We start from the raw sequence: 23,832 nt of genomic DNA, 5'->3' as shown, positions 1-23,832 counted from the left end.
TAGAACATTTATTGAATACATACGAAAATTGCATTGCATAAGTATTTTTTTTTTTTTTTTTGCAGTAAAGTATTGCGAAATGCCCAAACGGTTGATTATATGGACCTGCCAATCATATCAACACTCCAAGCCCTATAATCGTAATGACACGAGGCTCTTTTCTTTCGGCGGCTTTGTACTCGGTAAGAATCTGTGATCAGAGATAGTATTCTTTCAAACAAAGAGTTGATCCATTCTTTTGCCACTTGCGGCTGTTCAAGATAAAGTGCACCAACATACTGTTCAAAATAATCGGCCACAAATTCCTCTTCGTAACGAACAAGCATGGGATCAGGGTTTTCGGTCCTTTTCAAAATAGTTGAAATATAAGAGGAATAAAACAAGTCGGAGACCAATGGATCATTGAGAGAAGAATGCAAATTGTATGCAATAGCCAATCTCAGCAACAACGTATTAGTAGCTAAGATTGTTTTTAACAAGTTATACGTTTTCTTTCCAAAAGAATCATCGTCAGAAAATGGGTACTTTTGGCGGAACAAGTACAAAAATTCTGATGACTCCTTTGCCAAAAAGAAATCACCCAAGCCATCTAAAAACAGTAAGTCGTACTTGACAATCTTCAAGATGGAAGGCGAAACAGATAGCCCATAATGTACTAAACTCTGATAAACACAATGGTCCGGAGATTCAAATGCACGGTACAATTCCTTATGTAGAAGGGCTTTGGCCAACAATTGCTTGGACTTGATTTGCGGAAGTGGTGGTAACATTATGAGCTCGGTGTCATTACCCATCCTTATGCACCGATCTCCATACAACGGATCGTATAACTTTCTGTAGTCTATCTTCACAGCATTATAGTACCGCTTTGTTATTTTACGAACGCGATTTTCTATGGAATTGGAAGGAGCATTCAAAGGGAGGTGAGATCCGCCCAGCTCTAGGTACAATTCCACCACTTTGTCTGTCAAGGACTCGATGCTGGCTTCTTCTTCAGTAAGCATCATATATCCAATCGAAACATAAAACCATTTGAAGTTTGACAGGTTGATAGCTGGATCTATGGTCATGAGAGGGACAACCTGTTGGAGCAAAGACGAGTTTGTGGCCCATTCTCTCTTTACGAACAGAGAAATCTCGAAAACAGTATTCTTTATAATGCCACCTCCACCTTGAAAAATAAGAGATGACAATTTCTTATAGGCCTGGAGCTTTATATAATCAAAGCCAAGTATGAATAGGTGATGGCGAAACCAAGGACTAAGAAGCGCCTGCTTGGAAGTGTCGGCAAATCGAGAATTGGCAAAGTCAGATCTCATTCCTTTAGAAGTATGGAAGCTTCGGCGAGATAGTTGTGGCAAAATAAATACATAGCCCATTCTGAGTCATTCACTGTTGCCATCAAATTTATGTCAAAACACAACGTGCGATAAGATAACCCTAGACTGCGGGGCGCATACGGACACGAGGTACACATTAAATTAGCAAGTCACATGTCAACTAAAATTAAACAAAACAATATAGTGATAGGCAAGGCACTCTTCTATCTCAACCGAATAAATGGGATGACCATTTACTTGATTTCTCCCATTTTGCTTCCCGATTTTGATAAGAAATTCCTGCCTAAACTAAATAGGTGCAAATTGACTACGCGAACATGGCTAATAAAGCTAAAACATGAATACTCAATTGATATATAGCAAATACTTCCCAGAGTGGTTAAAGTTTACTTCTCAAACTAACAAGAAGTTGGTAAACTTTGTGGCCCACCCCATACGAAAACTCGTAACCACTTCCGCCAGCGCCATAAGCATTGATAACAGTTACATTGCCTCTTCTTTCAACTGCGAAGTTAATGCCGCCATCTCTTGCCGGTCTGAAACCCACATTCACACGTATGATATCAAAATATTTTTTACCCTTGTCATCAGTTTTCATCAACTCTGGGAACAATTTGCTTCCTCGTTCGATGAGAGCTTTGGTGTCTTCTGGTCGAGGTGCTTCGTCCGTTTCGTATGGCTGCTTGGTGCCACCCAAAATCATTCCTCCATCCAAAGGGCGCGGAATGCAGAACGTCCACTCATTTGATGCCAGCTGATGAGTCACAGTAATGTTCTCGTATTTGTTACCTGTTGGTGGATTCACCAAAAGGGTCTGGCCTCTGATTGGAAAACATGCAGGGTCATACCCTCCGTCCCACATCAAGCCCATTCCAGTGCAATTTACGACAACGGGGTTTGGTGAGTCAGCATATTTTGGTGCCTCAGATAAAGAGCCAAGCCGAGCTTTAACGAATTTGACATCGTACTGAAACCGCAATTTCCGATAAAGAAAAACCAAGTAATGGGGCAGATTCATGACGAAAGTGTCGTACTCTGTACCCATCTTAACATCTGGAGGCAATTCAGAGTTTTCAAGCACCCGGAAATTATCTATGCCTTCCTTGTATCCTTCAGTGAGATTTTGGTAGAAACGATCTGGTGCACCAAAGTACTCGATGCCTTTGATAAACTTTATTGAAGACTCCGGGTTCGTTTTGGCAAGCTCCTTGAAACGTGATAATGTCACCCGAGCCAAAGGATAGTCTTTGAGTTCTGCTGGATTTTTTGATGGGAACGGGCGAAAATGAGCCCCAGCCCAAGGTGAAGTGTATTTGGGCAGAAATGGAGTAGATTCTGGGTCATGCTCAGCAACAACGGTAATTTTCACAGATGGACCAGCGTTTTCTGCTATTGCAAAAGCTGCTGAGAGCCCAAGGACTCCAGCTCCTACAATAATCACCTCGGTCATGATGAAAGTTGAAGAAATGCAAAATTGGCCAAGAATGTGGGACCATGATTGTGCAGGTTTATCGGTGCTTGTGCGCAATTAGTCACTTCCGATAACGCATAATGAGAAGAAATACAACAAAACGATATCTATTATAATATGCATTATAAAAGTTGATTGCCCATGTTAAGTACTTTTGTAATCTTACTGCATTCTATATGTTACATCTATTTGTAATGTTCTTACTTATACAAGTTGAACAAGTCAACACCCAAAACATCAACCAAGGTCTTTCCTGCAGCAACAACCTTCTCGTCCTCAAATCTTCTTCCTGTGAGTTGGAAACCAATAGGGGCACCAACAAACTTGGAAGGATCGTAATTCAGAAGCTCAAGCTCTTCCAATGGTGATCTGTACTTATAAGATGCATGCGATTCATCCCACTTGTCCAATTCTGGGTCTTGAAACAAACCTGTCTGAATAGTCAAAGTTGGATAGTCAAGAATGTTGAACAAGGAGGTGTAAGACCAATTGTAAATTTCTTCTGGTCTTGGAGCAACATTGCTGTAAGTTGGGCTGATGAGGAAATCCACCTTGTTCTCATTCATCCACTGGGCGTAAGCATGCTTCAATTGATCTCTAATGATGTTCAATTGTCTGTTCTCAGCCACATTGTACATCTTGGAACCGTCTCCAAAGTTCATCGACCATTTGGTCAATTTGCATAATGGCTCTCCCGAGGCAGACAACATCTTTCTTTGCATGTAGTTTCCATCACAGTTGTACATCTTGTGGACAGTTTCACGGGCCAAAACAGTGTCAATAGGCTTGAATTCCACCACAGTCACACCAGCCTCTTTCAACTTCTTCTCAATTTCCTTCAATCCTCTCGCAATTGGAGGTGTTGGCTTAACAATTCCATCGTCGTACATGATCGCCACTTTCAAGGACTCCGGCTTTGGCTTTTCGACACTTCTCCATGGAAGCGGAACCAAGGTACAGTCCGTAGTCCATGGTTTTCCGTGATTGATGTAAGCGTCCATAAGCAAGTCAATATCATCAACAGATCTGGTCAAGGGGCCTTCCACTGCTGGCACAGATTCCTGACCCGCACCACCAGAAACACCACCGTTCTTGGATATTCTATTGGTGGTTGGACGTAAACCAAAACAGCCCGAAAATGCTGCTGGGCCACGAATGGAACCACCAATGTCGGAACCAATACCACATGGAGTTCCACCAAAGGAAACAATAGCACCTTCTCCAGAAGAAGAGCCTCCGGCGGTCAACGCCAAGTTGTAAGGACACTTCGTAATGCCAATAAAGTTATTGTTTGAGCACAAGTGCATCATGGTCTGAGGCTGGTTGGTTCTGACAAAGAAAACGGCTCCCAAGTCTTCCAAGACTTGAGCAGTGACACCGTGCTTTTCTGGAATATTATCGATCATCGACACATAACTAGCATGAGTAATCTTGCCTTTGTAGTCAATCTGTTCCTTCAATGATACAGGGAGACCGTGCAATGGTCCAATAGTCTTTCCGTTTTTGGTGAAGTACTCATCCAAGTATTGAGCTCTTTCTAAACCTTCTTGTGGGAAGAGATCCAAGGCACAATTGGTAAATTGATGGGCAATTGTGGCTCTTTTGGCAAAGGCTTTGAAAACATCCACAGACGTCCATTCACCCAGCGCAATTTTTTTGACAATGGAAGAAGCCGAGGAATCAGTAATTTCAAACTCCTGAGGAGACAAGAGTTTCTTTTCCCTCAAGTACTTGACGGCATTGAATTGTTGATCGGCCAATTCCGAAGTAGATGCAGGTAATTCAGTCGAGTACTCGGGCAAAATGTTCTCCACCAACTTTTTTCTGTACGCCTCCAACTTTGGCAAGTACTCACTGAACTTGACAGGATCTTCGTAGTTATCCAACTTATCGTTGGTTAAGAAATCAGTGTACGCAACCATGTTTGAGGATCGATGACTTTGGTCAATTGAATGAAGGGGAAACAAAAAAAGCAATATAGACTATCAAGTTTTTCTTCTTGTGGATCATTCAGTCTATATATGTCAAAGTATGGATGAAGCATCGCACTGCCGTTTTAGGAAGCGCTTATCGTGAACGCGGGATTTACCAATAAAGAATGGAGGTACGGATGTATGTCATTGTTCTCGGGCCAATCTCAGCGATCGGTGGAGACGCGGAAAATGGAATTGATGGAGTAGCATCCCCATTAGGAAGGTCTTACCCAGTGGAGAAAATATGAAAGCAGAAGCTTCGGACTTGCTCGAGCGAAGAATAAGATAAGATGCAACTAGTGAAACATAGTGCTTATATTGAAGGTGCTAGTACCAAGGAAACTAACTCGGTCGATACTTGCAATAAATATCTAATAATACACCAAGAAACCAGTCTTGGAATTAAATATGCCACGCTTTAACTTCCACTCTGTTTAGCATGCCAATGCAGTTTTCGTCTCTCGCAAACAGACTTCTGACAAATTAATTCTGCCTGTTTTTCCGAAACCAACTGGTCCGCCCCACTCCACCTGACGTGGCTGTGACAGGATACCACTTTCTAGTGTCGAGTCCTGCCATCGTAAACTGACTTCCAAGTTTATCGTCACCCATCACGCAATCAAACACACTTCTAATGCTGAATGTAACAATCTCCACCGCCATAGCGATAGCGATGGGAATGAAGAGTGCCAAAAATGCAGACGCAGAAGCATTGGAGACTGCTGCTTCCGTGCGAGCAATTTGGTAGCACGTTTTGCGGGAAAGAAGAATAGCGCAAGCCTCAGTATCACCAGCAAGCATGTTAAAAAGACAACAAAAATACAATGAAGGGAATAAAAAAAGATGAATATATGGGAAATCTTCTCGATACAGTGGAAACTCTTCGATAAATCCTCGAGGTTTGCAAGGGATCCCGATCAATTTATGGATTCTCCGTGGGCCGCCCATTCGGGCACATAACCCCATAGATATGAACCCTGCATGAGTTTGCGACGAAGATGTGGATCAGGGGAAGAGGCAGAGATACCACAGTAAAGAATTCCAGGAAACACATTTGTATTTCCTCCTTCGTTGTAGATATGGGCAGCCCGAGAATTACGTATTTTGCTTCCATCCCGATAATCCGCGATACTTGCCTACAAATGAGTATCGCCGCTGCTACATAGATAGATGCTTATCGCATTGGAGATTAGCATGTCTAAAATCCCGGTGTTCTGCGCGGCCCCTAATACTGGCAAAAATTTCTCTTACTTTTCTCCTGCAATATTCGATTGCTCTAGGGCTTGTGTGCCATCTGTATGTTTTCTTCTCTGTATATAATGACTGAATTGGTAATCCTACTTGCACCAGCATTCCCTTGGAGACGACACACGGAATCCCGAAGACCTTGATAACACATACCAGGGGTCGGACCAGATGAATGGTTATCTCCGACACGTGCGATGTTTTTTGTCTTGATGAGCCAATATGTTTCATCATGCCTACTGCCCTCGGTTTTTTAATTGCGATGTTACCCGGTGAGGGCGGTGCGAGAGAAAAAAAGCCCGAAGGAAATCGCTCATCTCAGTAATCGCGAAGCCCCATCTCGAATCATAAGTTGATTCGGAGTCCCCTTATCACCACTTGAAAGAACATAACGGTATGTGAATGATGATCTCACAATCAACCTTATCTACATTATCTGTAGCCTTCGGGCGAGGAAGCGAAAAGTACTCTGACTAACACATACAAGGCTTTTGGTAGTATTTCAATAGTGGGAAGCGAAGGCATTCACTCGTACGTTCTCCTCTTCTTATTTTCTATATCTTCCTATGTTTCTGATAGTACTTTTACTGGAACAAGTCACGCTATTTTCTATCTCATTATAGTCCGTGATGGATTTTACTTTTGCTAGTTTTGGCCCCCCAAAGCCGACTTGCTTAGACTTGGCCTGCACACATTCATTTCCAACTCTACTCTTTCTTCAAAATGCCTGTAACACGTTCGAAGGCGACTGTTACTGACATAACTCTAACACAAACGGTGAAGGTAGAAAAACCTCGCGCAGCTCGCAAAGCGAAAGTAAATGAAAAAATTGTTTCCAAAGCCTCCAAAGGAAATCGAAACATCGAGCACCTTTTTGCCCTAGCCGAAGTACCCAAAGATCTTCTGCTTCCATCAGAATTTGAGGCATACCATGATCTGCGTTTCATTGAAGGTGTTAAGCATATCTTGTCCATAGACCCAACGTTGTACCCCGTCGTAGTGCATCTGAAATTCCGGGCCTTTTCCAATGAAGATAAACCAATTCAATCAGAAAGGGACACCATTCTACACTACTGGTATGCACTTATCTCGTCCGTTATTGGTCAGCAAGTATCAGGGTCTGCAGCGAAAGCGATTGAAAGTCGCTTCAGCCTGTCCTTTGAGGGCAAACCAACACCTGAGAAAACGCTTCTAAAGACAGACGAAGAGCTACGGGCAGTGGGTCTACTGAAAATGAAGGCAAAGTACGTGAGACATATCAGCGAGACTTTTGCACAGCCAGGCGAACTCACGTCCTTGACCTTCTATTCTACGCCGAAAGAAGATGTTATCAAGGGGTTAACTCAACTTATGGGTATCGGCGAGTGGTCAGCGAAAATGTTTGCAGTATTCACTCTCCGGGAATTGGATATTTTCGCCTTTGACGATTTGGGAGTGGCCCGTGGGGTGGCCAGGTATTTGGAAAATCGGCCTGAGATGCTAGCAAAAGTAAAGGAAGGTGTACATGCGGTGGAAGAACTTAAAAAAGGGCTTGCGAAGCGTGGTAAGTTTCAAACAAAGTCGTCAAAAAGGACTTGGACTCCGCTACATGACGAGTACGTAAAATATTTGGGACTCATGTTTGCGCCTTACCAACTGGTGTTTATGCTTATTATGTGGAGACTCGCATCTACAAATGTTGAGGTATTAGAAAATGTTAGGGACTAGTTATAGCAAAAGAAAAAATCCGAAACCTGCAATGGCACAGAAAGAGTAGTTTAGGCGCAGCGCCATGCCTTCGATGGCCTCGCCACCAATGTCGATTGTTTTAGAATCCTCCTCCTCTTGTTTCTGTTTGATCTTCGTAAGCTCCCGCTCGATTTGTTCCTGTCCGTAATCAAGCTCGGGTCTCCTCAAGAACTGTAAGTCCTTTTCACGAAAGTTTTTGTACCTAATGAGATAGTCAATAAATGCATCAATATCAATGTCGGTGGACGCTGCTTGGGTAGCATCACTGTCTGGGATTCGGCTTTTGTGCGACTCTACAAGATACTTTGTCCAAGCCCGCAAGTCGTCACCCTCTTGACTAAACCTATAACTTGTGACTTTAGAGTTAAGAGGCGCTACTTTACTCGACATTGTTTGAGCGGAAAAAGATGATTGGCCCAAGAAATCCTCGAAATCTTGGATCCAGCTGTCTTTGTGTGAAGCAGAAAGAGCAGCGGGATAAGTACTTGACGCAACCATAGGAGAGCTTGATGTACCGAAAACATCATTTTCGTCCCTGCTATTGGCCAAAGCGGCATTTGTAAGGCAAATGATGCCAAACGTATAGAGACAAAGCAGAGATCTCATACGATGAACAATACACAATAATGGGTGCAAAGTGCAAAACGCGCATTTGAAGCGCTGGTTATGAGAAAAATGCCCAGTTTTCCAAGCAGAAGCTTAACAGGACAAGACGCAAAATGCGCACGAAGGGTTAGAAAAAGAACAATATTCGTGCACCAAATCTAAAACAAGTCCTTGTTTGTTGGCAATTTTAGCTCCTTTTTCTCTGCACGTTTTGTTTTTTGTCTATTTCCTGATTTCTCGTGCGCCCCTGTTCTGCGATTGTTCGGTATCGGCGGCATCCCTGTCTTGGGAGGGAATGCAGGCGAGCGCGCGCGCCGCACTCAAAAGGGAAAGATAAGTTACTAATGCAGTGATGTCCAAAGGTTAGAATATTTGTGGCGATCATCCACATCCATCTGAAGCGTACAAACTGAATTGTTGAATCCCTGTATACTGTGCATCAACGAAGAATTGCATCAGTATACAAAACGCTCTAATTTGTTCCTACTTCCCTCAACTCTGGTCTAGAGCAAGATCGCTAATAAACAATCGCTCCGGTATGTGGCTGATGCGAGAGATGCATGGTTAAGCGGCAGACCCGACACATTCTGAAGCGCAAACTTTAACTACGCCGCACAAGGGCATGCTCGCACCATGAAACTACCAACTGCTCGGAAATCCAATCGCATTGAACGTTCGCCTCCCTGAACTTAGCGGAGTTCGGCTCGGAGAGAAGAGAGTATAGTACGATCGGGCAAACGGCTCGTACCACCTGTGCCTATTTTCCAGTAAAAGCCTAAAATAACCGCGGGAAGCCTGCAGTCCTTGCTCTTTTAGGCCCGAAAGCTCTGGAGTATTCCTGGGTCTAGAGAGCCCTTAGCGAGTTTAATTTTTTTTTCTTCTTTTGTGGTGTTTATCTCTTCTGTTGTACACGCTGTCATACTGAGCACTGCAAACCACTTTGCAAGCCCTCCACTCCCCGTTTTCTTAGTTGCCATTGTTCAAAAGGCTATTCTCCTTCTCGGGCGATACTTGATACACCTGGGCTTTTTTTTGTTCTCATGTCTTTGTGAAGCGATCTCCTCCATATCCCGTGCCCATGCAGAGACGAAACTCGTCCCACTCCCTTACTTCCTATCTGGGTCGTTACCCAGGTCCAGATCTATCTCGAGATCCTAGTTCTAACACACTATCTCTCGACGACCTGCTTTCGAGAAGAACTCGGAGACCGGAACCAGGCTCTTGTGCAAACCGCTCCTATTGTTTCCCCAACGGCGAGGTTTTCACTCCCAGAAATGCTCCGGTGAAACGTAATCGACCGCCGAAAATTGCCACACCAAAACAGCTTGCAATTCCTCGGTCATCGTCGATGGTTCTGTTGCCATCTTCAAAAGCTTCTCCTTCATCATCCCCTTTCTTGTCAGCATCTCACTCGTTCCAAACTTTAAAAAATAAAAGCAAACAGAATTTGGCGGCCCTGATTCGGTCGAGTAAAATGGACACGCTTACAAACATCAATATCACTTCCTTATCCCATCCAACTACATTGAACGCCACGCCTGTTCCTCGCCTGTACTCTTTGACCAACAATCGCTATCAAGAAAACTCAAACAACATTGTACGCCTGGAACTGGTGCTCTATAATACGTCTTTTGAAACATTGAATCTGAACCAACAAAGCTCAGGCTCAAACAGATCAAGCAAATCCAACTCTCTCTCCGGAAGATCCAACACTAACACCCCTCAGACCTCCCTCACAACTTCAGACCACGGAATGGATGCCCAACAACTCTCGGATGATGGAAGTTCTGTTGACGAAAACAAGAACAAATCATTGGAGTCAATTGAAGAGATTCCTCCTCTATCTGTGCCTAGGAAGAGTCCTCCAATCTTTGTTCCGAAGGATATTCCCTTCAAGCAACCCGTTGACCCATCTGATATCCCAACACCTGCTACTGATACTGTTTCTCCTCATCAACCCTTACCGGAAGAAGAAACTACGGCGTATGATGCAGTAGATTTAAATAATCCCACTCCATCAGATAACAACTTCAGCATTTTAACAATTGGCATTGAGCCGGCTCAAAAAGATCCGAAATTAACACGTATGGAATCCCAGACTAATTATGATGCCGAGGATGCATCCATGAAACACTCTGGCGACTCATCATTTTTTGAAAGTGCCTCTGAATATCTTGACCAAAGTCATATCTCTGAGAAATCAGCTGAAAGATTAGTACGCGATACTGATGCTAAAGAGACGAAAGTCTCGGATGAATCAGAAGTCCCATACGAAGCGGCTATGGAAATTGGGAAAATTCCCATTCTTGACCATGTTCCATCTCATTTGCCGTCGTCGCTTTCGCCTATAACAGAAGATGTGGCTACTTCGGCGTCCATTCATACGGGCAATGATCTTCCTGAACCCACAATAAGTTTGGATAATTACCGCTTGCCAGAGCTCCCTAGAGAGACTTATCATAAAATGCAAGACTCCGCAACGTCGGCTTCCATGAGCCTCGCATCAGTAATTACCTTGGCTGGTTCCAAGGAGATCTCATTAGACAATAACGGAGTCGACGTTGAGGGCTCGGCTCTGGAAAAGAAACATGGAACTGAAAAGAAGAAAAAGATTAGACTCAAACTCAATAAAGCACTTCCACCCATCAACTTTGAGCAAGAAGGAAGCAATACTCTGTCGGCTGATGTTGATATACCGCCAAGGGTGCAATCTCCCAAGTTGGATGATCCGGACAATTCTTTGAAAAAAGATTCTTCTGATCTGGAACAAGAATCCAAACTGGCGATTGCACCTCATATTGGTAACACGGACCTCGCCATTACCAACGCAAAAAATCTTGTCCCAACCTCTAAAATTGCTTTGCTGCCTCCTCCGCCTCTGGATCATGACACGGATGCAACGCTGCCGGAAATTCCTAGTCCTATTTCAAAAGATTCTTTTCGCATTGAAAAACCTATTAAGGTTACTTCAAGCAACAATGTTTATGAAAAGCGCTGTAAATTGCCTGACGGTGTGCCCCGGAAGGATGAAGACTCTCAAGCTCCTGATTTGGAAGGAAGGAAGGATATTCAGGAATTTTCAATCGAACAAGAAAATAACGTGGAACCGGAGAATACGAATTTTAATTCTGTATCTTCGGTTCACCTGTCGAAGTATGATGATAATGAACTGATAAGCGCTGGCGCAAATCGGGTAGACTTGGTCTCTGGAGACCAATCTCCGTCTACCATTATTATCAATATGCCGCCTAGTGAGAAGCCCTTTGCAAACACTTATCTGGACGAGAAACAAACCACTGATACTGCTCAGGCGATCAAGTTGGATGGGTCTCAACACTCCCCTCTGAAGACAAGTTTGATCTCTGACAGTAGCTCTAATGCGTCGGATGAATTGTCTGAAAATCAAATTAACAAGCTTCTCAATGACGATCAGACTGAAGTCCCACCGAGGGGAGATTTGAACATTGAAGGTAAATTCGTCAAAATTCATAAGCGAAATGCTTCTTCTTTGAGCTCTATGGGCTCTCTAGGTTCTATCTTGAATTCAGTTCAGCTTCCACCTACTGCTGAAGTCAATGAAGAAGATGAGGAAGGACCTCTGAGGAAGTCATCGCCGAATGATGATTCAACTGCTTTAGATCCCGATCCGAAAAAGCCTGTTGTAATTAGGCGCTCTATGTATGATGTGGTCAACACTGATTTTGAGAAGTCATTACCAACCACACCTCAAAACGTGAAGTCTATGATAGATGATATTGACCTTTCGAACGTTGAATTGAAACTCAATCTGAACCCAAAACTAGTCTCGAGTGGAAAAGCTCAAAACTCAAAGAATTCGAAGCCTTCAAAGCCTTCAAAATTAAAAACCAAGTCAGCTTCGAATTTGTGCTTGAAAAAGGTGTTGAAGTTTTTCAGCTCTGAAGACGGCCAAACAAAGAATTTCAAGAAGGCACAGAAAAATAGCATAGCAACGCTGACTAAGGCCAAAGTTGAAGTGCAGCAATCCGATCATGAATTCAATGGGAAAAGAAATGGATTGAGTTCCGAAACTTCTCTCTTAAAAGCAGTTGAGACAGGAGATGTCATTCCATCAAGCAACAAAAAACCCAAGAAAAACAAATTTATCAAGTTAATTTCTCCCCCAAAGCCAGAAACAATTTTATTGCAAACTAATGTGACTAACTCTCATTCAGAAACCACAATGTCTGTGCCCACGAGCCAGAACAGACTCAGCTTTAATTTACCAGCGTACGAGGTGGAGAATGACACTTTCGATGACTTGTTGCTCAAGTTTGATCAGGTGGAGAAAGATGCCGAATTGGAAATTGAAAATATAATGGTAAAACCCAAGAGCCTCTCAGATTTATTTTTGAAAGACGATGAGTTGACGAAGGATCAAATTGCAGACCAACAACGAAAGGATAACCAAAATTCAGACGAATCGCTCCCACAAAGGATATATGAAAACAGTTCAAGTGAGTTTACGGACTCCACGCGTAATTTCCAGAACTTTTGGCTACTGGAAGATGAAGTTTTGAACGATTTCCAGGTGGAAAATTTGCTTGTTCGATTACCTAAGGAGGATGGTGAGCAACGATTTGTGCTCAAGGCTAATCAGTTTTGGAAATTTTATGATAACGACAGAAACAAATTTCTTCCCGCATATTTCAAACATGTGAAACAGTTTCAAGATTATGATTTGATAGAGGTTAAGGTTAAGGACTTTGATCCTGAATTTAGTGATAGTTCCTCGGCAGGCTCTAACTCTGACATATTCACCATTTTAAAATCGAAGGACGAAAAACGCCGAAACACAAGGCATGTGAAATTCTCAAACACAATTCTGATCACAGAAACGTTTGCACCATCCATGTACAAAAGATATAACAAGTCTGTGACTCAATACTATCTTACGGAAAGCGCGGAGATCAACAAAATCAAGAACGAATTGAACGCTTACAAATGTCACGAGATGCTTGTGCATGAAAAGTCTCAGATGAACACTCACTTTTTTTATTAGACATGTGTATGGTTAAGAAATATGCCTACAACTACTTAGCTTCCCCTGTAAGTCGAATAGCTGTGATTACTCAAAAGTAACGGCACATGATAGTGGTGATCAGGCGGATTATCAATTTGAAAGGTAATTTCAACGAAGGGAAAGAAAGTTCTACTGGTTTCATTCAATTCATGGAAATATTTGCCAGTCAAGAACTTGATTTTGTAAATCCCGGGTGTTAATTCATGCCAACGGCCATCATAAAGTTTGAGGGTTGATTTCACGGTGGAGTCCAATTTAGGGTTTATAACCCATTGCTTAATTCTCCCATCGTTATCCGTTTTGCTCATTGCGAAAGGTGCAGCAGGCTCCTCAAGATCATAAGCAGCAGCATTAGACTTGTCATCAACAAGCGGGGATAGATAATAGATTGAGCATGTAACTCCAGCTGCAGGCTTACCCAAACAGGTGTCTAGAATATGGCACGTAATGGGATCCACAGACATGAAATTATCTTCAGAAGGAATGATATAGTATTTTGGAAGGGACCCCACGATAGGAAACGAGCCCCAAATTCTTCGCGCAAACTTCGGAATTTACCGAGTGTGAATGTACACTCCCATAAACTATGCTTTAATCAATCACAATAACCAGCAGGTTTTCTGATGTGACTGAAACGGCTTTCTCTGCAATGGGTTCGGACACATACTCTCCGATGTAACTGTCGGTAAGATCAATTGTATCTGGATTTTCGTTGTAACGCAGAATCCCGAATCGCTCTTGAGAGTATAATTTGGCTATAGGTGAACTTTCGATGGTGGAGTAAAAAGTGTTCATGTAGTTCGGCTCATTGCTGTCACTTGCATCTGTAAGGCCATCACTAGCCGTGTAGTATGGAGTGCTTCCATAAGTAGAGGAGTTCTCATTATTGTGGCCCAAACCTTTGATCTTTAACTCAAATTGGTCCTTCCGAAGCTCTGTGATTTCGTCAGAGTCTCTCGAAAGCAGGTCACCTTCTGCGACGCACTGCCATGGATGAAGCAATAGTTTTCTAGCTTTCAAAATGCGAGCCCATGTTTCGATTTCCGCAGTAAAATCATTATGGTTCCCCAATATACGGAGGTCAGTGCCAACAATCTGCTTCTCATAGTCGAGCACATGGGAAACCGTGCCAGTCACTTCTATGAGGAGGTTTTCTTTGAGCTTTGCCAATGGTACTTTCAAACATGATTCTTGGATCTTGATACATATAGACAGGTTATCCCCTGAACAATCGTCTACAAACAACAAGAGAAAATTGTAATTGCTTCTCTGATCGCCTTGATCAAAGTTCTTGTAAGTGAACCAAAGAAGCCTTCCCGATATCTGGATCATGCGAACGGGATAATTGTTGATGAGAATAAAACCTTGGTTGTGTTGTTCCAAACCTTCCACCCCATATACTTCCAAAAGATTTCGGGCACGTAAAATGTCTCGGATTGCAACAGGCAATATTCGATTGTACGTAGGCGCCAAGTGGAAAAGAGAGGGGGGGTAATAAACTTTGCCCCACAACTTTTGTATTTTTTGCATTTCACTCGGGGCTACATAATGGGGCTGGCTCATATCATTTTGGAGTACACTATGTTGTTTGTTCGCGTGTTGAATAATGTACTGAGATGTCCGCGCATATATTTTAAAAGAGCTACTGTGTGATTCCAGATTCTTCACGCTCATTGAGTTACTTACAATGCAAATTTCTCTTAGAAAATGAACATCTTCTAATTTTGGCTCTTTAACTCTTGACTCCATCTTTCTTTTAGCTTTTTTCCTTATTTCCAACTGCACTTTTTGGTATCGCTTGCATATAACCCCCTGCATACGTGCACAAAAAACTAAGATGAGATGAATTCGTCAGTCTATTCATAAATCCATGGCTTTGTTTGAGGTTGAAGGCTGGAATATCAAAGCCAAAAAGGTTGCCATTGGCGGGCTTCAAAATGATAAAAGTAAGAAACTGAAGAGGGAGAAGAGGGAGAAGAAAAAGCGTGCAGCAGAAGAGGTTCAGGATATTGATCACAGCAATGAGCCAAAGAAGCCCAAGCATAATGAAACGAAAGCAAGTAAGTCCGAAAAGAATGATACGGAATCTCAACAGGAAAAGAAGGAGATCCCGGCTCCTTTGCCCTCCGTTTCAAAAAACTTGACACCTTTGCAACAGAAGATGATGGCTAAGCTCTCAGGCTCGCGGTTCAGATGGATCAATGAACAATTATATACCACGTCATCTGAACACGCTCTACAATTAGTTAAAGAACAGCCTTCGCTTTTTGATGAGTACCACCAAGGTTTCAGATCTCAAGTGCAACTGTGGCCGGAAAATCCTGTTGATGTTCTCGTGGATCAGATAAAAGCCAGAAGCGCGAAACCTGTTAATGCGCCTGGTGGTTTGCCTGGGTTGCCTAATAAAAAAGTCGTGATTGCGGACATGGGCTGTGGTGAAGCGCAACTTGCTTTGGATGTCCAGAAATTCCTTAGCGAACGCAACCATAAAAAACAAAGTGGACCAAAGACCAAAAAATTTGGACCATCTAAAAATTTGGACATTGAAGTCCATAGCTTTGATTTGAAAAAGGCTAATGAACGGGTGACTGTGGCTGATGTGAAGAATGTTCCTATGGAAGATGAGTCCTGTACCGTCGTCATCTTTTGCTTAGCATTGATGGGTACTAACTTTTTGGATTTTATTGAGGAGGCGTACCGTATTTTGGCTCCAAACGGTGAACTTTGGATTGCTGAGATCAAGTCGAGATTCAATGAATCGACTAATTCCAAAGGTAAGCCAGTGAAGCCAGAAGAAGTGGGATCTGAATTCGTCGACTCTTTGAAATTACTTGGGTTTTTCCACAAGAAAACAGATAACGCAAACAAAATGTTCACTCGGTTTGAGTTTTTCAAACCATCCCGAGATATCGTGAATCAGCGCAAAGAAAAGTTGGAGAGGAAAAAGAAGTTTATTGAACAGGAGTCGCAGAAAGAGGAACTCGAAAAGAAAAGAAAACAGAAACCGGAGGGCGAATGGTTATTGAAACCATGCATATACAAAAGACGGTGATCATCAAGGCGTAACATTATTTGTCGCTGGTGTGGTATGAGCTCAGGTGATGTTTGCACAGACGTTATTATCCGTCGTTGTTCATTAGCAATCCAAAGCTATTTCCGAAATACCATTGGCAGATGGCAATCTGAGACCTCATTATGGGCATTTTTATTATGGAGTTTCCCTCCTCTCCAGTTTTTTTACTATCCCTATCTTCTTGTTGCATGGAGGCTAGTGTAGTTCCATGTGATCCTCTTGCCCTCAGTATACTCCAACATGGTCAAGGTTAGGACAATGAATTTTCATGGCTTTGAAGAATGTAAAACTTGTAGAATACAAAACAAAATGGTAACTTAATCGTATGGCTGTCCTTCTATTGTCGGGATGGTTGCGGATACCAACTGACGTATTCGACGTGGAGCAAGTGGTGAAACTAATTCATATAATAGATCAAGTCATCCATGAAGTGATTTTGCATGATTAACATGCAAACTATTAATGCAAGCAATTAATGCAACCTATTAATGCAACCTATTAATGTACTTGCTTATAACCGTTCCATCAGCTGTGGGGAAAATATTGTTTCTTATCAGACGCACTAATAAATCGACATGGCTTACCGAGTACGAGTATGAAGCAATCAGTATTGAGTATTAATAGCAAGCGGGAAAATTACAATGCCAAGAATCTCAATATCTCTGTACCCCCAGAAAACAACAATATACATGGGTGTGACACCGATAAGTAAAACCGCCGGTTTCCATTGATTAGCGTTCCATGTTCTCATATTTTCTGAGCTCCGTTACATTATGCACGAATTGTTCAATCAAGCTATACTTAGATTTTGTCCGCTGACTCCAAAAACTTGGTATAAATCTACTTAAAGTAAAGCTTTTTGGCACACATGAGTGGTGTGAATCCTGTAAAGTGTGAGTTCTATCTAAACCGTGCACATATTAAAATTAAACGAATTAAGGGTGTTAGAAGCCTCTCATCACCGTACGCCGCCGCACTATTTTTGAATCATCGACTATGTGCACAACCTGATGTCAGACCATAAGACAAGTCATAAGTAATTCAATTGCATGAGGCCAAGCAGTAAAATGGCTCTATGGCATTCATTCCTAACCTATAGAAATTTGTGGACAATTTTGTCCCAGAAGGTTAAGATACCATGCTTTACCATACACCCAAAGAGTTAGTACACTGCTGGGATACTGTATAAAACCCATGCGTATAAGAATGGAGTGCAGTTTGACACCTGCGTTTAACGGTGCGAGCCTAAATAGGCAGACACCAGCATTTCCATCCAATGCGGGATTCTCCGCCAGCACCAGCGACCCTGGTTATGGCTCGATCTGGTGATCCTGTCCGGTCATCCAGCACCAGCAGGGGCTGCCAGCCGCATCCAGCATTCTAGTTTATATACCGCTCGGGCTGCTCCTCTGCTCCACCCTCCTCAACACCAATGGACTTTTACCAACCCACCTTTCTCTTTCGACAAAACGCCATGCGCCGTCTGCTGTCTCCCGAACTCAATCCCAACGGTCTGTCTGAGAGCCTTATCAGCAAGAACCTGCTGTGGCTTTTGAGCCCAAACACATCCGACGTTGAGCTCGTGCAAAAAGCCTGCTCACTAGATCGCCTTAATATCAAGTCCAACTACTGGAAAATCCCTGACGGCGACATGAACTTAACTGCATTGGCAGCTAGCGACCAACACGCTGCATCCCCACTAGTCGCTGTATCCAGCGCCAACACAGATTCGAACCTTTTTGTCTACGAGCTTGATTCGCTCAACCATTATCTAACACACCACACCACCATCTCATTACCCAATATCCATGGCCTCGCGTGGGTCCCTAACCAGCAGCTGCGCTTTTTGGTCTCAGGCAATAATAAAGGTTACGCCCATTTGATATCTGTTCCGCTCCCAGCAAGCTATGGAGGCGATCCAGACGGAGAAGAATGTGCGGAAATCGTCAAACGCTTCAACCACAGGAAACACCTAAGGGCTGTGGGGAAGGATCCATCACTGCATTTACATTCTAGCACATGTGTTTCCAAATTGGGCTTTCTCGACGACCGTCTAGTGTCCATTTACGATGACACTTTATTTGTGTGGAACATGAATGATTGCCACCAGTCCATGCGTCCTAGACCGGAACTGATTGCTGTGGTGCCTGGTATCCGTAATTTCGACTCTCATACCGCAGACTGGACCACTTTGGCAGTTTGTGGTGGCTTTGGTCTCTCATTGTACGATGTACGTTCAGCCACATACAGTGTGCCCTATTCAGGTTCCAAGTTGCATTTACAAGGCGCTCAAATCAGAGCAGGAGTAGTGAGATGGCATCCTGAAAACGAACACGTAATGGCCAGTGCCCACGATGACGGTGTGGTTCGCTTGTGGGACATTAGAAAGAACGAGACTTTGGGTGAGATTAAGGGTCATGAACGCAAAAAGATCACAACAATGGCATGGAACCACGGCGATTTGTTCACTGGGGCAAGCGACGGAAACATTGTCCATTGGGACTTAAGTTCTGATGTCGATATTGCTCTGGCTGGGGACAAACTTCTGAGGTGCACAATGAAAGAGGGCGTTAACAGTGTTCGTTTTGATGCGACAACAAACACTCTCATGGATACCCTTACCGAAAGGCAATGCGGCACTTTGCTCCCGGCACTGAATAACCAAATTGTGGATATGTGCCATATTGGCTCGGGAACCGACTGCAAGATTCTTAGTATTGACTCGTCAGCATTCTTGGGATTACACTCGAGAATCTATGCTGCCCTCGGTGCGGAAGAAAAGACCCACTACACGAGCGCTGATCTTGCGTTGATCGCCAGAGAGGAAAGCTCCATCGCCACGCTCGTCGACTCCTCCGAGAGTCTTATTAAACCTTTGTGCATACGCAGAGACAAGGCACCACAAACCGAACCGAAACCCCTGGTTCTGCTGGCTAAAACCCTTATACCATCCGATGTCTCGCCAACAATTACACTGGCAGAGAAGTTCGTTTCGCTGCCAGAAACCCTTGTTTCTCTGCCTAAGAAAGCTTACCTGTCTGCTCTTCTGCCTCTCGTTTCAACAAACAAGCTGGAATCTGAATTTGACTTTCTTGACATGTGGAGCGACAGCAGGCTGTCGGTGGTGTCATTGCATTCGGTGGATCTGGCTCAAAACCTGCCTTTCCTGAACAATGACTCAGCCTACACACTATCCACAACTGCCACCATAGTCGGCCCTCTGGAGGAGCAGAAAAACCCAAAATCTTTGGCGTACTTGGACAGCGAATTAGATCGCATTTGCTCCGAGTTTCAAGTGGGCATCGCCGCATAGCATAGTGAATTTACATTCCCGAAAAAAATAAATTTAAAAACATCAGTAAGCTATATTTCTTTTTTCACATCACTTGCGTCTTCAATCCTTGCTTCTGTAGATAGGAGGTTTCGCACCCATTTGACATTTTGCTCAGCTGAGCGCACGACAACAACACAGAACAGATTGTATCACGTGACCTTTCCCAATTTCACTGTGGTTCCATAATACTTTTTAGCCAAGGAGTCGACTTCCGAGATACTAATAATATGACACAGTATGTTTCTTCCTGGACCATTGAGATTGTTTCTCATCGTAGTGTGAATCAAACCTGATCATCCGGTTGATGACATGAGGCTTATACGTAGACCCGTGCCTCTCGTGCCTCTGGCCACTGTTCCGCAAGCGACTCATTTCTTTTTCCCTTTAGAGCCGACACCTTAACCAGAAAAGTCCACCAACTGTGTCATACAGAGCAGCCTGAGACAAGTGTTGCGTCAGTATCCTTCATTCAAGCATTTGCCCTTGTTTCTAGAAGCTTTTAACTATAGCGTCTTTCGGATAGCAAAGTGGAAACGGCTCTTCTAATCATCGATATCAACTGCACCGTCCCCCGTTTTCTTCGCCCAGATGCCGAAAATCAACATTAAAGTGGTAGCTGCGGAATCTCTATACAAAAGAGATGTATTTCGCCAGCCGGATCCATTTGCTGTGATCACCATTGACGGATCGCAGACGAAAACCACAAAAACTGCTCGGAAAACTTTGAACCCGTACTGGAACGAATCTTTCAATTTGGATGCTTCAGAAGACTCGATTCTCGTCATTCAAGTGTTTGACCAGAAAAAATTCAAAAAGAAGGACCAAGGTTTCTTGGGTGTCGTCAATGTACGTTTGGGCGATGTGATTGACTTGTCTTTACCAAGCTCTGAGGAAACAATCACGCGGGACTTGAAAAAGTCCAACGAAAATTTGGCTGTTAGCGGACGTGTCATTATTGTTCTTAGTCATTCTTCGAACAGCAACGGTGCCTCTACTAACAACAACGTTTCCTCTTCCAACGGACATCTACTTCCTCCAACAACTCCTCACCCTGAAACATCGTCACCTTCTGCCGATTCTGGCTCAAACAGACAATACTCTTCATTCGAGGATCAGTACGGTAGATTGCCACCTGGATGGGAAAGACGCACAGACAACTTTGGCCGTACTTACTACGTTGACCACAACTCTCGCACGACCACATGGCAGAGACCTACGCTAGAACAGTCTGAGTCTGAGCGTGGTCAACAAAGACAAGATACCACCGAGGCTGAAAGAAGGCAACACCGTGGACGTACCTTACCAGGAGAAACGCCACAATCTCCAACCTTGAGCTCGGAAAATGTCAGCACCGCTGGGCTGATCACTGTCAATTCCACGGGAGCAAATACTCCTGTTAGCCCAGCAGCGGCTGTTTCCATGGCTGCTACTGGTGCAACCACTAGAGGTTTGGGCGAGTTACCTTCAGGTTGGGAACAAAGATTTACCAACGAAGGTAGACCCTACTTTGTGGACCACAACACACGTACTACCACATGGGTTGATCCTAGAAGACAACAGTACATTCGGACGTTTGGCCCTAATACCACAATCCAGCAGCAACCTGTCAGTCAGTTAGGCCCATTACCTTCGGGCTGGGAAATGCGTTTGACGAACACTGCAAGAGTATACTTTGTTGACCACAACACGAAAACTACAACTTGGGATGATCCACGTCTTCCTTCATCCTTAGACCAAAATGTTCCGCAGTACAAGAGAGATTTCCGCCGGAAAGTGATTTACTTCCGCTCACAACCAGCATTGCGCATCTTGCCTGGCCAGTGCCACATCAAGGTCAGAAGAGATCACATTTTTGAGGACTCGTATCAGGAGATCATGAGACAAACACCGGACGATTTGAAAAAGAGATTGATGATCAAATTTGACGGTGAAGAGGGTTTGGACTATGGTGGAGTATCGCGTGAATTCTTCTTTTTGCTTTCGCATGATATGTTTAACCCATTCTATTGTCTTTTCGAGTACTCAAGTCACGACAACTACACTTTGCAAATTAACCCTAATTCTGGTATTAACCCAGAGCATTTGAACTATTTCAAGTTCATTGGCCGCGTGGTTGGCTTGGGTGTCTTCCATAGGCGTTTCTTGGATGCATTTTTTGTTGGAGCGTTATATAAAATGATGTTGCGAAAGAAAGTGGTTTTGCAAGATATGGAAGGTGTGGATGCGGAGTTTTACCGATCTTTGCAGTGGATCATTGACAATGATATTACAGGTGTGTTGGATCTTACGTTCAGTGCAGAGGATGACAAGTTTGGCCAAATTGTTGAGGTGGATTTGAAGCCTGGTGGAAGAGACATTGAAGTAACAGAAGAAAACAAGCACGAATATGTTGAGTTGATCTGTGAGTGGAAGATCTACAAAAGAATCGAGGAACAATTTAAGGCATTCATTGATGGTTTCAATGAATTGATTCCTCAAGAATTGGTAAACGTCTTCGATGAACGAGAGTTGGAATTGTTGATTGGTGGTTTGGCTGAAATCGATGTTGAGGACTGGAAAAAGCACACTGACTATAGAGGCTACCAAGAGAACGACCAGGTAATCCAATGGTTCTGGAAGTGCATTAAAGAGTGGGACTCTGAACAGAAGGCCAGATTGTTGCAGTTCACTACTGGTACCTCCAGAATTCCTGTCAATGGTTTCAAAGATTTGCAAGGCTCTGACGGACCTAGAAGATTTACTATTGAAAAAGCTGGAGAGCCAAATCAATTACCAAAGTCCCACACATGCTTTAACAGGGTGGACTTGCCCCCATATACTTCTTACGAAAGCTTAAAGCAGAAGCTTACGTTGGCAGTTGAGGAAACAGTGGGTTTTGGTCAAGAGTAAGGTGTTTTGTATGGTAATTTTCTGTTTGCGGGGGAGGTGATTTAAGCTCAAGATTTTACTCCGCAGAACCTTGTGATGAGTGGAGAATACTCGTCTTTGACCCTCCTTTGTAACTTAGCTCATTTTTGATTATTTTTTTATTTATCCCCATTATTTAGTTCTTTTATATTTTCAATACGCATAGCTATTGAGTCCATTACTGAGATTGTTTTTCTCATTTGAGTGCGCAAACTGATCCTTCATCCTTTCCCTTATCTACATGACATGGCAAATCACGAAAATAACGATGACTAATGAAAAAGAAAGCAAAGCAATGAAATATACAGCTGACTAATCATTTAGTATGTATATGATATTTTTTGCCTGTATTCATAAATGACGTTCAGCCCCATCCCCTAATTATGTAATACAGCCGCTCCCCGCACATGGGGCTTCTCCACCTTTAGACAGGCGAATTTCAATGCAGAGATGGAAATTCCAAGGGTATATAAGGACGAGGAATTCTGCAAATCAAGTAGCTTGTAATTCAAATATGCCAGACTTATTTGATAACTTCTTTAACAAAATCTCCTCCTCCGTGAATGGAGGAAAAACTACCCCAAGGTATCTGGGCAGCTCCCAGGTAAATACGGGAAACTACTATAGCTACCATATGAACGGTAGCAACAACAAATCGTGGATGACTAGCAAGGAAATCGAGAATTCATTCATAAAAGCAGAAGGTGATCCTCCGAAGCCAAGGTTGGGATCCATCTCATCTATGGAGTCTGACTCCAAATCGAGAAGCAGCAGTATTTCAGAATAAATGGGCTGGTTCCATCACACATCTTCATTAATGGTTGCATTTGATTAACATTCATGTTTCTATTCTTTCCAATTTCATTTAACTAGTACACTATATAAAATATGAAATATATTAATTACTGAAATGGTTTATTTTGCAACAAAGGCATTTAAGTAAGCTAGTATAACTTTCTACCGCACAATCTAGAACACTTTTCTTATCAAAAGTTTTATCATTAATTAAGTACATAACATTTCAACTACACGGTGTTGCTAGTGCATGAATATTATACAAGAAGAAGTGAATATCAGCTGAAAATGCAGAATCTGAGATGAGGGAAGAATTGAA

The 23,832-nt window shown here is 43.1% G+C and overlaps 13 protein-coding genes across 13 annotated transcripts; 6 read left to right on the top strand and 7 right to left on the bottom strand. All coding sequences in view use genetic code 12, as the record gives it.

Annotated features, from left to right (window-relative positions):
• Positions 1 to 95: 95 nt before the first annotated feature.
• Positions 96 to 1,379, bottom strand: FOB63_005388 (uncharacterized protein; the record flags this gene model as incomplete). Its single annotated transcript, XM_002616917.2, has 1 exon — positions 96 to 1,379. One exon carries the CDS (start codon positions 1,377 to 1,379, stop codon positions 96 to 98), a length of 1,284 nt encoding a protein of 427 aa, XP_002616963.2.
• A 340-nt stretch (positions 1,380 to 1,719) lies between these two features.
• DAO2 (Dao2p) lies at positions 1,720 to 2,790 on the bottom strand (the record flags this gene model as incomplete). Its single annotated transcript, XM_002616918.2, has 1 exon — positions 1,720 to 2,790. The coding sequence occupies one exon, from the start codon at positions 2,788 to 2,790 to the stop codon at positions 1,720 to 1,722; it is 1,071 nt and encodes a 356-aa protein (XP_002616964.2).
• Positions 2,791 to 3,011: 221 nt separating this feature from the next.
• On the bottom strand, positions 3,012 to 4,733 carry FOB63_005386 (uncharacterized protein; the record flags this gene model as incomplete). Its single annotated transcript, XM_002616919.2, has 1 exon — positions 3,012 to 4,733. The coding sequence occupies one exon, from the start codon at positions 4,731 to 4,733 to the stop codon at positions 3,012 to 3,014; it is 1,722 nt and encodes a 573-aa protein (XP_002616965.1).
• Positions 4,734 to 5,267: 534 nt separating this feature from the next.
• On the bottom strand, positions 5,268 to 5,750 carry FOB63_005385 (putative integral membrane protein; the record flags this gene model as incomplete). The annotated part of the gene is made up of 1 exon (XM_002616920.2): positions 5,268 to 5,750. One exon carries the CDS (start codon positions 5,748 to 5,750, stop codon positions 5,268 to 5,270), a length of 483 nt encoding a protein of 160 aa, XP_002616966.2.
• A 1,002-nt stretch (positions 5,751 to 6,752) lies between these two features.
• On the top strand, positions 6,753 to 7,719 carry FOB63_005384 (DNA-3-methyladenine glycosylase II; the record flags this gene model as incomplete). The annotated part of the gene is made up of 2 exons (XM_066102480.1): positions 6,753 to 7,669; positions 7,713 to 7,719. 2 exons carry the CDS (start codon positions 6,753 to 6,755, stop codon positions 7,717 to 7,719), a joined length of 924 nt encoding a protein of 307 aa, XP_065958243.1.
• A 17-nt stretch (positions 7,720 to 7,736) lies between these two features.
• PGA46 (Pga46p) lies at positions 7,737 to 8,363 on the bottom strand (the record flags this gene model as incomplete). Its single annotated transcript, XM_002616922.2, has 1 exon — positions 7,737 to 8,363. The coding sequence occupies one exon, from the start codon at positions 8,361 to 8,363 to the stop codon at positions 7,737 to 7,739; it is 627 nt and encodes a 208-aa protein (XP_002616968.2).
• A 1,078-nt stretch (positions 8,364 to 9,441) lies between these two features.
• On the top strand, positions 9,442 to 13,383 carry FOB63_005382 (uncharacterized protein; the record flags this gene model as incomplete). The annotated part of the gene is made up of 1 exon (XM_002616923.2): positions 9,442 to 13,383. One exon carries the CDS (start codon positions 9,442 to 9,444, stop codon positions 13,381 to 13,383), a length of 3,942 nt encoding a protein of 1,313 aa, XP_002616969.2.
• Positions 13,384 to 13,418: 35 nt separating this feature from the next.
• FOB63_005381 (uncharacterized protein) lies at positions 13,419 to 13,868 on the bottom strand (the record flags this gene model as incomplete). Its single annotated transcript, XM_002616924.1, has 1 exon — positions 13,419 to 13,868. One exon carries the CDS (start codon positions 13,866 to 13,868, stop codon positions 13,419 to 13,421), a length of 450 nt encoding a protein of 149 aa, XP_002616970.1.
• A 127-nt stretch (positions 13,869 to 13,995) lies between these two features.
• On the bottom strand, positions 13,996 to 15,222 carry STN1 (Stn1p; the record flags this gene model as incomplete). The annotated part of the gene is made up of 1 exon (XM_002616925.1): positions 13,996 to 15,222. The coding sequence occupies one exon, from the start codon at positions 15,220 to 15,222 to the stop codon at positions 13,996 to 13,998; it is 1,227 nt and encodes a 408-aa protein (XP_002616971.1).
• A 52-nt stretch (positions 15,223 to 15,274) lies between these two features.
• On the top strand, positions 15,275 to 16,456 carry RRP8 (25S rRNA (adenine645-N1)-methyltransferase; the record flags this gene model as incomplete). The annotated part of the gene is made up of 1 exon (XM_002616926.1): positions 15,275 to 16,456. The coding sequence occupies one exon, from the start codon at positions 15,275 to 15,277 to the stop codon at positions 16,454 to 16,456; it is 1,182 nt and encodes a 393-aa protein (XP_002616972.1).
• A 1,453-nt stretch (positions 16,457 to 17,909) lies between these two features.
• DSE1 (Dse1p) lies at positions 17,910 to 19,790 on the top strand (the record flags this gene model as incomplete). Its single annotated transcript, XM_002616927.1, has 1 exon — positions 17,910 to 19,790. One exon carries the CDS (start codon positions 17,910 to 17,912, stop codon positions 19,788 to 19,790), a length of 1,881 nt encoding a protein of 626 aa, XP_002616973.1.
• A 609-nt stretch (positions 19,791 to 20,399) lies between these two features.
• RSP5 (NEDD4 family E3 ubiquitin-protein ligase) lies at positions 20,400 to 22,700 on the top strand (the record flags this gene model as incomplete). Its single annotated transcript, XM_002616928.1, has 1 exon — positions 20,400 to 22,700. The coding sequence occupies one exon, from the start codon at positions 20,400 to 20,402 to the stop codon at positions 22,698 to 22,700; it is 2,301 nt and encodes a 766-aa protein (XP_002616974.1).
• Positions 22,701 to 23,160: 460 nt separating this feature from the next.
• Positions 23,161 to 23,505, top strand: FOB63_005376 (uncharacterized protein; the record flags this gene model as incomplete). The annotated part of the gene is made up of 1 exon (XM_002616929.1): positions 23,161 to 23,505. The coding sequence occupies one exon, from the start codon at positions 23,161 to 23,163 to the stop codon at positions 23,503 to 23,505; it is 345 nt and encodes a 114-aa protein (XP_002616975.1).
• Between the last annotated feature and the right edge of the window lie 327 nt (positions 23,506 to 23,832).

This window comes from Clavispora lusitaniae (assembly GCF_014636115.1).
Source record: "Clavispora lusitaniae strain FDAARGOS_655 chromosome Unknown tig00002663_pilon, whole genome shotgun sequence".
Lineage (NCBI taxonomy): Eukaryota > Fungi > Ascomycota > Pichiomycetes > Serinales > Metschnikowiaceae > Clavispora > Clavispora lusitaniae.
Note: the sequence above shows the minus strand (reverse complement) of the source record. Positions and strands in the feature narration are given on the sequence as shown.